The sequence below is a fragment of the Myotis brandtii genome, unplaced genomic scaffold, assembly GCF_000412655.1.
Source record: "Myotis brandtii unplaced genomic scaffold, ASM41265v1 scaffold446, whole genome shotgun sequence".
Taxonomy (NCBI): Eukaryota; Metazoa; Chordata; class Mammalia; order Chiroptera; family Vespertilionidae; genus Myotis; species Myotis brandtii.
The window spans coordinates 453,030-467,499 of record NW_005367057.1 but is presented as its reverse complement, the minus strand read 5'-3'; the positions used below and the strand labels follow the sequence as shown (position 1 = coordinate 467,499).

Genomic DNA, 14,470 nt, shown 5'->3' with positions numbered 1-14,470 from the left:
AGTGCTGCAGGAACTTTGGCCTGGAAGTGCGCGAGCACCTTGGAACTGATCCTGCGCGCACTTTGGGCTTCGGAGCCCTGGGCTGGGAGCAATCGCGCGAACGGGAATTTGTCTGCCTAGCACAGGCCCAAGGATCCCTTTTCTCGGGGCAGGAGGCAGCACCAAGCACCAGTGACTTGACTGTGTTTCTTATCACCTGCGCCTGAGATCCTGATTCCCTGTGCATTCATACTAAGAGCCAGTGAATCCAATTCCTGGTGCAAGGGCACACAGGGACCCTGATTCTCAAGGCGAAGTCGCGCAAAGCAACAGAGACTCTGATACTGGACTCTTGGGGAACTCTGACTCCTGGCGCATGCTAGGGGGCTCTGGTTTTCAACACGCTCCAGGGGGGTCTCTATTTCAGCACGGTGCAGGCAGGGTCCCTAATTCTAAGGGCACATACGAGGCCACATTGAGCGCTGGCAACACTGACTCAGAGCGAGCCTGGTTCCCACCAACCAACAACAACCACACATCTTAGTGTCAGAGCTCTTCAGTGACACTAAGGTGGTGGGAGGCTCCCACTGCACACGGCCCAGGCCCACGCAACCCGACCTTTGATCCATCGGGAGATAAGCAGAATGAAGAAACGACACAACACCCAGAGGAAAGACAATGAGGAATCACCAAGAAAGGAAATTAATGAAGTTGAAGCGTGCAACATGACAGAAAAAGAATTCAGAATAATGGTTGTACAATTCATTCACCGGATGGATGAGAAAATCAACAACCTATGCAAGAATCAGGAAGAAATGAAAAGTGATATAGCTACAATCAAAAACACCATGGAAAGTTTCAACAGCAGGCTGAAAGAAGCAGAGGACCGAATTAGTGAGTTAGAAGATAAGGCAGAGAAACAAGCTCAATCTGAACAGCAACTGGAGAAAAAAATTAAAAAACAGGAGGAGAGCCTAAGGGAGCTTCGGGACAACATGAAACGAAGTAACATACGCATAATAGGGCTGCAAGAGGGACAAGAAGAGCAGCAAGGATTAGAAAATCTATTTGAAGAAATAATGACAGAAAACTTCCCAGATATGGGGAAGAAAAAAGTTACACAAGTACAGAGAGTCCCAGGCAAGATGAACCCCAAAAGACCCACACCAAGACACGTCATAATAACGATGGCAAATGTACAAGACAAAGAGAGAATCTTAAAGGCTGCAAGAGAGAAACAGAGAGTTACCTACAAAGGATCCCCCATCAGATTATCAAACGATTTCTCAACAGAAACACATCAGGCCAGGAAAGAATGGACAGAAATTTACAAAGTGATGCAAAGCAAAGGACTGAATCCAAGAATACTCTATCCAGCAAGGCTATCATTCAAAATTGAAGGGGAAATAAGAAGCTTCACAGACAAAAAAAGGCTAAGGGAGTTCATCACCACCAAGCCAGCAATGCAAGAAATGCTAAAGGGACTGGTGTAAAAAGAAGAAATAAAAAGCCCAGAAAGAAAACAGCCACACAAAAAAAGAAATGGCTACAAACAAGTACCTTTCAATAATAACTTTAAACGTAAATGGACTAAATGGTCCAATCAAAAGACATCGAGTGGCTGAATGGATAAAAAAACATGACCCATACATTTGCTGTCTACAAGAGACCCACCTCATTAAAAGGGACTCACACAGACTGAAAGTGAAGGGATGGAAAAATATCTTTCAGGCAAATGGAAATGAAAAAAAAGCTGGGGTAGCAATACTTATATCCGACAAAATAGACCTCAAAGTGAAGGCCATAACAAGAGATAAGGAAGGCCACTTCATAATACTAAAGGGATCAATACAACAAGAGGATATAACCCTGATAAACATATATGCACCCAATGCAGGAGCACCCACATACATAAGAAAACTCCTGGAAGACATCAGGGGAGAGATCGACAACAATACAATCATAGTAGGGGACTTTAATACACCACTGACATCACTGGATAAATCTGCTAGACAAAAAATCAGCAAAGAAACAGCAATCCTAAATGACTCACTAGATCAGATGGACTTAATTGACATCTTCAGAACACTTCACCCCAAAGCAACAAAATATACGTTCTTCTCAAGTGCTCATGGGACATCTTCAAAAATAGACCACATATTGGGTCACAAACAAAGTCTCCCCAAATTCAAGAAGATTGAAATCATAAAAAGCATCTTCTCAGACCATGATGGCATAATATTAGAAATAAACTACAATAAAAACAACCCAAAATACTCAAACACTTGGAAGCTGAATAGCATGTTATTAAATATTGATTGGGTTACCAATGAGATCAAAGAAGAAATTAAAAACATCCTGGAAACTAATGACAATGAAAACACAACAATCCAAAACCTTTGGGACACAATGAAAGCAGTCCTGAGAGGGAAGTTTATAGCTCTACAGGCCTACCTCAACAAACAAGAAAAAATGGTAGTAAATCATCTAAATCTACAGCTCAAAGAATTAGAAAGAGAGCAACAAGATAAGCCCAGAGTGAGCAGAAGGAAGGAGATAATAAAGATTAGAGCAGAAATAAATGACATAGAGACCAAAAAAACAATACAGAAAATCAATGAAACCAAGAGCTGGTTCTTTGAAAGGATAAACAAGATTGACAAACCTCTAGCCAGGCTCACCAAGAAGCAAAGAGAGAGGACCCAAATAAACCAAATCAGAAATGATAGAGGCGAAATAACAACAGACCCCACAGAAATACAAATGATTGTTAAAAAATACTATGAACAACTCTACTCCAACAAACTAGACAACCTGGAGGAAATGGACATATTTCTAGAAAAATACAACATTCCAAAACTTAATCAGGAAGAATCTAAAAATCTCAATAGGCCAATAACTATGGAAGAAATTGAAGCAGTCATCAAAAAGCTTCCAGCAAACAAAAGCCCAGGACCAGACGGCTTCACAGGGGAGTTTTACCAAACATTCAAGGAAGAACTAAAACCTATCCTCCTCAGACTACTACAAAAAATCCAAGAGGAAGGAACACTTCCAAGCTCATATACAGAATTGTTGTTGGTGGAGTATGGTTAAACTAACTAGTTTGCAGAAAGTAGCAGGTAATATTCGCTGTTAAGTTGACTCCTTTGGTTCTATTGTGAAAGCAAAGAATAAAAATTTCAGCTGTCTCCTGTGGCTGTAATTAGCTTGGTGACTGAAAATACACTTGGTCATGTTTCCGTGTGTGGATGGTACTGGCCCCGCAGACAACCTTCGGAAGCTCATTGCAGGCACAGCAGGGCGGGCAGTGTGGCTGGGGCCCCTGGCACATTGGGGAGCAGGAGCTGGAGCAGGCCAGCACAGCGATATTTGGAACAGCCTCCTTCTGATACTTCATTTCTCTGTTTCAACCCCCTTGTCTCCCACCCGGATCCAGACTCTGAGGCGAAAGCCCGAGGTAGAGGCAGAGCTGTGAGACTGCGAGTTCTCGGGAGCGGAGCTGGGGCTGAGCGGGGACACTGCGGCCAAGGGTCACCTGCCCCCCAGACCCTCGGGCGGAAGGGGGCCGCAATGGGGCTCTGTGACTCCTCCTGGGGCTGCCTTCCTTCTCAGCAGGGCAAACGGCAGTATCTGCCGGCCACACAGGTAGTTTTAAAATTTCTAGTCACCACATTTTAAAAAAGTGAAAAGGAACAGGTGAAATTCGATTTAATAATCTTTTTTAAAAACATATTTTTATTGATTTCAAAAAGGAAGGGAGAGGAGAGATAGAAACATAAATGATGAGAGAGAATCATGGATCCGCTGCCTCCTGCACGCCCCACACTGGGGATCGAGCCTGCCACCCTGGCATGTGACCTGACCGGGAATCGAACCGTGACCTCCTGGTTCATAGGTCAATGCTCAACCACTGAGCCACACCAGCCAGGCCAATTTAATGATTTTATTTAACCCAATATATCCAAAACACTATCATTCCTATATGTAACCAAAATAAAAGTGGTTGTTCCGTTTCACGTTCTTCGTGCACCAATCCTAACATTCAGTGAGTGTTTCGCACTCACCACCATCTTAGTCCACACCAGGCCCAGGGCAAGTGCCGGGAGTCTGAGGGTCAGGTGTGGAGAGGAGGGAACAGGTCCCCCAGCCCATTCTGACCTGCAGAGCCCAGAGGCAGCCAGGATCCAGCACAGCAGGGGAGCCCACCTGCACCCTGCGGTGGGGCCCAGCGCTGCAGCCAGGTGTGCTGAGCTGAAGCCTAAAAGCCAGGGACAGGCCACTGGAAGGCGTGACCCCTGTGGGTTGCTCAAGGGGGAGGGTTTAGCAAGTCAGCACAGCTTTTAGGAAAGTCATTGTGAGAACAGCCAAGTGCAGGTGCGTATAGTCATGTGATGCAGCCAGAGACCTGCTCCCAAGGCCAAGAGGCCCCGCGTCATCACGTGACCTAAGAGAAGGCTCTCCCCCATCCCCACCCCCTCGCATTCCTCTGTGTCCTCAGGTGTGACTGCCTCCCCCTCGGGATGGACCATCACCACCGGTCCTCAGAGCTTCTGCCAGGGGCTGGCTTTCCCGCACCCGGACAGGGCACACATCTCCTCAGCTAGGAAGCACTTGAAGTTTTCAGGAAAATCACTTTTCTACCTGCCCTGTGGGTCCCCAGCTCACTCCCGGCCCCACCCCCTGCTGGCCCCAGGACGGCAGGGGCGTCTGTTCCTTTATAATTGTGTCTGACTCAGCTTAGTGTGCACACGCCTTGTTCCCGATGTGCACTGATCTAATGCACATGATTACAATCCAGCCGTATCTTTTTTATCTTTTTAAATCCTCACCGAGGATATGTTTTTTATTGATTTTTTTTAGAGACAGGAAGGGAGAGAGAGAAACATCGATTGGTTGCCCCCCGTAGGCACCCTGACCAGGGACTGAACCTGAAGCCTGGGTGTGTGCCCTGACTGGGACTTGAACCCGCCACCTTTTGGTGTACAGGACGACACTCCAACCACTGGGCCACCCGGCCAGGGCTCCAGCTGGTCGTAAAGCACTCTGGTGGTGGTGACAGACAGGCACAAGGAAGGAAGACACGGAAACACTTGCTGGTTTTTATTTTGCCACGAGAATAATTACCAAAGGGGAAATCTTAAATTATAACAACACAGCTTCAAAGGAGAGGAGGGGCTGGCTGACTCGGGGAGTTGGCACAAGCTGACCCATCGTCTCAGAATCTGACCTCCTGGGACGGGAGGGCCTTGCCCGGCTCCCTCAGGGCTGACTGCTCTGTGTCTTCCCAGGACGCCGCCGAGGGGAGCACGGGCACCAGGGCCCCGGCCTCTGCAAAGAGACGGACGCTGGGTGATGAGCCCCTGCTGTCCGCACGGAGGACATCACAGCCCCGGCTCGCCTTACAGGGTCCAGACAGAACAGAATCAGCCTGGACTCTCAAACTCACACGAAATCGTGACGTGTGAAACTTGACAACCAGCTGTCTCTCGTGAGCATCACAGCGTCCATCTCCCCGGCCCCCGCCCCCAGCATGGATGGAACTGGAGAGCATTATGCTAAGTGAAATAAGCCAGTCAATGAAGGAAAAACACCACATGATCTCACTCACTCATGGATAATAAAGACCATTATAAACTTATGAACAAAAATAGATACAGAGGCAGAGCTTCCTCGAACAGACTGTCAAACTACAGTGGGAAAGCCGGGGAGGGTTGAGGGGCGGGAGCGGGGGGTCGCGGTAAGAGATCAACCAAAGGACTTGTATGCATGCATATAAGCATAACCAATGGACATAAGACACTGGGGGGTAGGGAAGGCAGGGGGATTGTTAAGGGTGGGAAAAAAAGGAGACATATGTAATACTCTTTGTAATACTTTAAGCAATAAAACAATTAAAAAAATAAAAAATAAAAACCAAGTGAATAAATAATCTGATGAACAGAAAAAATAAAAATAAAAAAATTAAAAATTACATAGCTCTTCTTGAATCTTATTTATGCCATTAATTTGCATTATTTGTGAAATGGTTATGCTAAATACATAAAATTTCACTTGAGCGTTCTGTATAAATCAGTCACACATTCTTAATTATTGGAACCTTATTCTATCTTATTCTAGTACATTATTAAACCTTCAGCATGGCTAAAGTATAAAGTTAGGACTGATGAGTTTTCCAGATAACTAAAAGTTAGCTTTTCTAAATGCATAAATTTTTTCCTTTTACTTTAACAACTTTTGAAGGAACTATTCTTAGACTATTTCTAAATTCAAGGGCCATCATTATAAACAACAAACAGGTATCTATGTCTTTAATATAGAACATGTAATACTTTTAGTCTGCTCAGTGTTTCTCAATGTTTTCCAAGGCTACTGAAGAGCAGTTTAGCTCTGCATTTGTGGCTTATAACCAACATTATATCATAAGCATTTCTCCATTAAGTAATAATATAATTTTAATTGTGACATGATGTTCCATATGGCCCTATGGATGCCATGTGTTGCTTTTGCCTGGGGAATAATTAGCCTCTCCCCAGTCATTTTTCAGCCAAAGCTTCCTAAATGTTCAGGGGGAATTGCTTCTTTCCTATTGGATGCAGTGAGGTTGGAACTGTCACTCAAAGTGCTCTGCCACTCCTCCCCAAAGGGCTGAGTTCATAATGTAAGAGAAGCCAATCAGACTCGCTAGTAACACAAGGGTTGGAACTGATTCATTCATAATGAAGGGGTTGGCCATTTATTCCTGCGACCTAATTCCACAGGTCTCTTTCTGCAGCCTGAGTTAGCTCTTCATTTCTTCATCATTACTTACTAGCTATAATCTATATATATAAAACCCTAATATGCAAATAGACCAAATGGCAGAACAACCGAACAACCAGTTGCTATGACGTGCGCTGACCACCAGAGGGTGCACGTGGAACATGCCGGGTGTTGGCCGCTGCTGGATGGTGGAGCATGTGAGCAGGGGTGCCAGACCAAGGCGGGGTGCCGGCTGCTGTCATTGGGGTGAGCCTCTGTTGGTTATTGAAAATTCTTTGCTCACGTGCCATGGTCTCACCCAGCGCTCGCACCTGCTGCTGGTGCCAGAGCCGCTGCTCGCACCCACTGCTCTTGCTGGCCCCACTCCCACCTGCTGCCAGCACCTGGCGCCAGTCCTGATCACTCAGTGCTGTCAGTGAGTGCGAGCAGCGGCTGTCGGCCCTGATCATTCCTGAGGGCTTCTCCACCTCCCCCTGCTCCTGAGGGGTGATCTGGGCAGCAGCTGCCAATTGCACCTGCTGATGGCGCTGGCCCCAATCGCTCCATATTGTCAGTGGCTGTGAGCGGGGCTGGCAGGAGAGGGGCTCCCGACAGACAGGGGACTGGGGGCCAGACAGGAGGGGCCAGGCGGGGGCACGGAGGATGGGCCGAGACCCGGCCCTGTGCACACTGCAACCTCGGGGCCCACAGTTCCTTTCAAGGTGCATGAATTCATGCACTGGGCCCTAGTCTAGGATATAATTACATATATAACTCACTATACATAGTGAGCTTTGCCTTCAGAGCCTTATTTCCTTTATCCATAGCATTTTTCAAGGTTGTTACAAGTATAAAAAACTTAATTTGTTAAAGCACTTAGTAGAGTTTTGGCATAAACTTCAAATAAATGTATTTCCAGTAAGTTTATTTTGTCTCCTTAAGTTAGCCATGGCCAATTTCTGTTACTTGCAATCAAAGAACCTTACCCATACATGCCCCCAGGATTAATCATGTCTCTCGCACCCCTTGCCTATACTGATGTTACTGATGCCTTTGGCTGCCACTCCACAGCTGCTGCTTCTGCTGTCAGAGTCTACGGCTTGAAGTATCATTGTTTCTATTGGGATCAAAGCTGCTTGGAATGGTAACATTTTGCCAGAATTTGAATACTAGATAATAGTATTACTCTTCGTATTTCCTATTTCATTATGAATTTTGAGTTCTATAAATTGGAAGCTGAAATTTTTAAAATAAGCATTCTTCAACATGGTTACCAAATTGTTTATAAAAGCATTTTTATAAATTTGCAATAAAAACCTAAAACTCTCACTTTGTAAAAGCTTTCCAAATTAAACATTGTACTCTTCATAACTGTGAGATAAAATTGAATGTAAACAATGCAAACTGCAAATTTACAGATATAAGAATGTGATGAAGCAGAATTACTTTGGATAATGTTATATAACAGTATTAACCATGAAACCTCATTAATTCTGTTTTACAACATATTTGTATCTATATAAACAGTGCGGTGAAGGCCTGGGGTGGGGCTGGGGGTAAGAGAGAGGGGACTAATGGAGAAAAAGGGGGGACTTTACTTTCAACAATAAAGATAAATAAAAATATATAAAAATTAAAAAAAATTTGAACCAGCAACAATCTATAAAATTCTTTCCTTTAGTTATATAAGGTTTAATCACTACAGTAAAGATTATTTAAGGAACAGAAAAAAACAATGATTTTAGAAACATCTAAGAAAAAAGAATATGTTGTATGGACATAATATAGGTAACATTTTAGATGAGACATACCAATCTGCCGAACAGGTGACCAGCTGGCAGCATATCCCACTTCGATTCTCAAAGACAGAACCCATTCTGTTAATCTATGTTTAAAAAAAATACGCAGGACGTAAGATCTGTGTACTTAGAACAGCAAAGACTGTTTTCTCATAGCTTTTTACATATTTTTATTTTTCTTCTTCATTTAAATTTTTATTAAAAGAGCATCATACTATCACAGAAATTTGGAAAACAGGTTTTAAAATTGAATGCATTTCTGTCATATACTTTCCAGTCTTTTTTTCACAGAAACATTTTTATGCCATTTTAATTAGCATGCATGTAAGTTTCTAGCCTGAGATTATAACTCGAATGCTTATGAATCATGCTAAGAGTTTTATAAGATACAGATGCAAACTGCAAATGTACTCATGAGTCATGCTAATAGTTTTATAGATACAGATGCAAACTGTATCTTATAAAAGTGTATTCATGAATCATGCTAATAGTTTTATAACATACAGATGCAAACTGCAAATTTACATATCATAATTTCATTACCCACTATTATTAGACATGTAGGCTCTTCTGTTTTTCACTATTATTTGTGGCGCCCAACACAGGCGCTTTCATGAGGTTGGTAAGCAGGTAAAATCCATCGAGTGTTAAAGTAGACACCATCCAGCATGCAGCCAATGTCGTGGCACCTACACTTTCTGAGTAACCGTGGCCCAGCTCTGCTAGCACACAGAGGGTTACAAGAAGGGTTAATGCTCCTCAGGGCCCTGGAAGATCCAAATTCCAACCAGTTAAGCTCTCAAATGAGGTGAAAAATTTTGGGGCGACCTGTGAAGGTGCCACTCTCAAATCAACAGAGAAACATGACCTTCCCCAATTCTCTACGGTCCTGGTAGGATCGATGAGCAAATAAACAGTGGAGATTGGGGTTCCAGCAGCAAATAAACAGTGAGGGAGGGGGTGGGGGTGGGGAGGGCTGCATGTGCTGCCCTGGGAAGGCCTGTTGGCATCACAGGAGCCCGGACCCTGGAAACCTGGCTGATGCTGCTCTGGCTGCCCGGGTCAGGTTCCATGACAGCTGCCACCCTCCACTTGCATCTGATAAACAATCCAGAACCCATGCTGCCTCTCCTGCTAATGAGCTTCTCCAGTGCAGAAAGTGTGAGACTCCAGAGATGTGCTGGCTCTGGGGGTTTTATGTTTTAACTAGGGGCCCGATGCACAAAATTCACGCAGCCCAACCTGCACCCTCTCCAATCTGGGAGCCCTCAGGGGATGTCCTACTGATGGCTTAGGCCTGCTCCCCGTGGTCTCTACCCTCTGTGGACCTGCCTGCTTGATGCCACCACAGGCCCTGGTGTCTGCTCTCTGTGGGGGCCTACTTGCCCTTCACTGCCAGGGCTAGGGGCAAGCAGGCCCCTGCTGTCTGCTCGCTCACTGTGGGGGACTGCTGTCTGCTCGCTTGCTGCAGGGGACATTCCTGCCCTGCCCCCGGCTGCTTGCGCGCATGCCGGCTCAGAGCGCCTGAGTCCCAGGGATGTTCCCGCCCTGCCCTCAGCTGCTCAGCGCCTATGAGCGTAGGCCCGGAGTGGCCAGGGGTTGTTCTGGGACCCCGCCCGCTCCGGGCCTACGTTTGGGCCCACAGGCTCAGAGTAGCCTGGACCCGAGGATGCTTGTTCCCAGGACTCGGCGCCTGCGTATGCAAATTAACCCACCATCTTTGTCAGGTTAATTTGCAGAGACACTCCTGATTGGCTGGTGGGCGTCTCGAAGTGACACAATTCATGAACCAATATTGAGGCATTTTTAAAAATACATTTTTATTGATTTCAGAGAGGAAGGGAGAGGAAGAGATAGAAACATCAATGAGGAGAGGGAATCATTGATTGGCTGCCTCCTGCACACTGGACTGAACCCACAACCCAGGCATGTGCCCTTGACCGAAATCGAACCTGGGACCCGTCGGTCCGCAGGCCGATGCTCCATCCACTGAGCCAAACCAGTTTGGCTAGTGTAGATTATTAAAAAAATATTACGGAGGTTTGGAAAATAGGTTTTAAAATTAAATATAATTTCACCTTGTATTTTTTTTCCAATCTTTTTTTATGGATACACTTCAGCATGATTTGTCAGGGTGTGCACGCAATTTTGTATCTTGAGACACAAATTGCATTATTTCTTTGTGTGAATTCCCAACATATGAATTACTGGTCAAAAGTTTGAAAACTTGGATGCTTCAAGAACCACATTGATTAATTATATTCTAAAAGTGTTATGTTGGAACCAACAATGATGGAGTTTGTGGGTTGCACCATCTCCTTGTTTCCAACCCCAGGTATTATTTAAAATTTTCATTCAAAAATTAAAGAGGTCCAAAATTGTGCATTATTGTTGCTCTATTATTAATTTCTTTGATATTAGAAAGGCTAAATGACTTTCATCTTTATACTAGTACACTAATTGTGTTTCAGTCAGTATATGTTTTTTACTTATTTCCAGGAAATTTTGTATGTACCATATTTGGGACACATTTTCCTTCATTTTGTTATTTGCTCTTTATTTATTTATTGCTCTTTATTTTTTAATTGAGAAATTTACATGTGTGCTTTAGATTTCTTTCAATGTAAATTAGTTTAGAAAATTATCTCCATTCTAGAAATATGATATTGTATTTTGATTTGTTGTAATTTTCCTGTGATGTTGTTGTTATTTAAATGTATAGTTACCTGAATTAATTTGTGTGCATGGCATGAGTTGAAATGGAGTTCCTTCTCTTGGGTTGTAACCTCCATTACCATATGTTAAACTTTTATATATAATAGAAACTATATCTGGGCTATTTATTTTGGTCCATTTTAACTTTTCGAAGTATTGCTGCTTTGCATGATCCATTTGAATACCTTAAAGGGCTAATCACCTTTCATAGCTCTAATTTTTCACATATCCTATATAATAAAAGCCTAATATGCTAAGTGTCCGGTAGTCTGGTGACGAGTTGACTGTTAACCAATCAAAGAGTAACATGCTAATGATATGCTAAGGCTACTCAACTGCTCGCTATGAAGTGCACTGAACACCAGGGGGCAGTCAAATGGTTGACCAGTTGCTATGACATGCACTGACCACAAGGGGGCAGGTGCTCCGATTGGTAGGTTAGCTTGCTGCTGGGGTCCAGCTGATTGGGACTGAGTGAGATGGGCTGGACACGCCCTGGAGCCCTCCCACGGTCCCTCCCAGGCCCCAATTGTGCACCAGTGGGGTCCCTTGGCCTGGCCTGCACCCTCTCACAATCCGGGACTCCTCAGGGGATGTTGGAGAGCTGGTTTTGGCCCGATCCTGCAGGCCACTCCCCTTGGGAGAGCACCAGATGCAGGGCTCATGGCTGGCGAGCCTCTCCCGAACGGGACTGATTGGGCGTGAGCCCGTGGCAGATGCAGTGGGGCCGGGATGAGTGGGAGCAGCAGGTAGGAGCTGCAAGCAGCATTGGACTGTGGATTTTGGCCTGATCCCCACAGGCCACCTCCAGGGACCCCACCCGTGCATGACCCTTTTATGTAATGATGTTTACTTTGAATTTATAATAGTTCACACAAACACTCCATCCATGCTTCTGTTCCGGCCCTCTGGTCCAGTTTAAGAACCCATTGTGGCCCTCAAGTCAAAAAGTTTGCCCACCCCTGCAATAGACCTTTAGTGTCCTTGAGTGAGACATTTGGGGATCTTACTAGTTTACAAATCCACAAAAATGACTTTGTGAATCAAGTATGGAACCGCAGTGCCAAACTGCAATGCCAATGCTGGGCTCCCTTGCTGCACAGCTAGTTCTTGCCTCCCAGCCTCAGGGCTCACTCACTTCAAGGCTGCCTTGGCAAAATTACATATTACTAAATGTCTTAGATCTTTAGAGTTGCCTGCTCCAAATTTTAAATCCTCAGTCTAAGGTTATAAAATATTTACACTTTACATTTATGTATCAAATCCTCATCTTCTCTGCTATTATATTATGTCAACATCGACAACATCTACATTTTTCAGTGCTTTTAAACCATGGAGGTTGAAACATTGGCCTTACTCTCAGATATGGGTCTGGTAACAGTGACGCAACTGTTGGGTGCCCACTTCCTGGTTATTTCACAGTGTACTAGTAAATGTAAATGGATTGTTGACTTGAAACTTCCTCTTTGGACAAAACCTTCCAAACATTTTCAATCCAGCACAAGGAAACCATGAAGCCATTGAGACTCACCTCAAAGGCGTCCGACAGCCAGTGTATATCTGTAATTACTTTCCTATGTCCATTTTCTATTGAGGAGACTGCACAGTGTCTGATATACATTGCTTCTTTATTATCATCTGGTTCAAGGAGAAACATGGGCTGAAAAATTGTTAAAAGAAAGTTATGTGCTAACTTCAGAGCACTGATGAACGAACTCATACTTGACTCATCAGAACAATTAAAATTAATAACTTGGAGAAATACCAGTTCAGGGAAAAACAGAAACTAGTGTTTCTATATATCATACTAGAGGCCTGGTGCATGAAATTCATGCAAGAGGGGGGGGGGGATCAGAACAATTAAAATTAATAACTTGGAGAAATACCAGCTCATGGAAAAACAGAAACTAGTGTTTCTGTATATCACACTAGAGACCTGGTGCATGAAATTCATGCAGGGGGGGGGGTTCCCCCCAGCCCGGCCTGCACCCTCTCCAATCCGGGACCCCTTGGCGGATGTCCAATTGGGCCTAAACCGGCAGTCAGACATCTCTCTCACAATCCTGGACCACTAGCTCCTAATCACACACCTGCCTGCCTGGTCGCCCCTAACTGTCTCCCCCTGCCAGTCTGATGGCCCCTCACTGCCTCTGTGTGCTTGCCTGGTTGCCCCCAACTGTCCCCCTGGCTGGCCTAGTCGCCCCTCACTGCCCCTCCTGACAGTCTAATCGTCCCCAACTGCTCCCCCTCCCAGCTGGCCTGATCACCCCCAACTGCACCCCCTCGCCGAACTGCCCCCCTTGCCAGCCTGGTCACCCCTCATGGCCCCCCCGCCAGCCTGGTTGCCCCATGCAGCCTGTTGTTCAGTCGTTTGGTCGTCCCTCACTAACCCCCCTGCCAGCCTGGTCACTCCACACAGCCTGCTGTTCAGTCGTTTGGTTGTCACTCACTAACCCCCCTGCCGGCCTGGTCACCCCATGTAGCCTGCTTGTTCAGTCATTTGGTCATCCCTCACTAACCCCCCTGCCGGCCTGGTCGTAGGCAGCCATCTTGTGAGGGCGTGAGAGTTAATTTGCATATTACCTCTTTATTATATAGGATATTTAGGGACTAACATTATATACTTTTCCCTTCAGTTTAGTCTAAGATTTTATTGCTAAACTTAACAAAAATTCTTGACCCACTCCCTAAAGAATCAATGAAGTCCCATTTTTGAAAAAGTACTTCTTTGTGTGCACACAAGGCCACATCCCTTTGTTGGTGTGAGACCTGTTGACATCCAGGTTGGAGAACTGGGGCGGAGGTGTGCAAACCGTGGGTAAGTACTGAGCTGGGAGCTCAGGAAGCATTCCCCTACCTTCTTGGCAGAATCCACAGCTTCTCAAAATCATAGTATATTATTACCCCCTTCATGTTATGCATGAGAAAATGGATGTTTGCCCAGGTGGGGAAATGTCCAAACGTACAGGACTTGGGAACGTGGTCTTCTGTCCAGTGCTCCTTCAACTACATCACTTTAGGAAACTCACCTGCCACTTCATTTTATTTAATGACAATAACAACAAAAAAAGAACTTAACAGCCTGGGATAGACGGTGCCACTGGTTCTGCGGTGTTTTAATCAAGGGCCTACGTGAAAGCGATTCAGAACAATGTTCAAAGCAGATGTGAAGGTTTGAGAAATAGACCCCCCCTCCCCCCACTGAGTCTTTATTTAACTTGGCAACTCTGCTATGA

At 45.1% G+C, this 14,470-nt stretch overlaps 1 protein-coding gene across 1 annotated transcript in view; it reads right to left on the bottom strand.

Moving 5' to 3' along the window:
- The window catches only part of WDR63 (WD repeat domain 63), an 82,958-nt gene that overhangs the window by 37,784 nt on the left and 30,704 nt on the right, over positions 1 to 14,470 (bottom strand). Inside the window, exons 12-13 of the mRNA XM_005874585.2 lie at positions 12,766 to 12,894; positions 8,532 to 8,605 (exon numbers count right to left, since the gene is read on the bottom strand). Coding sequence (XP_005874647.1) covers positions 8,532 to 8,605; positions 12,766 to 12,894 — 203 coding nt within the window. The remainder of the gene's footprint in view (positions 1 to 8,531; positions 8,606 to 12,765; positions 12,895 to 14,470) is intronic.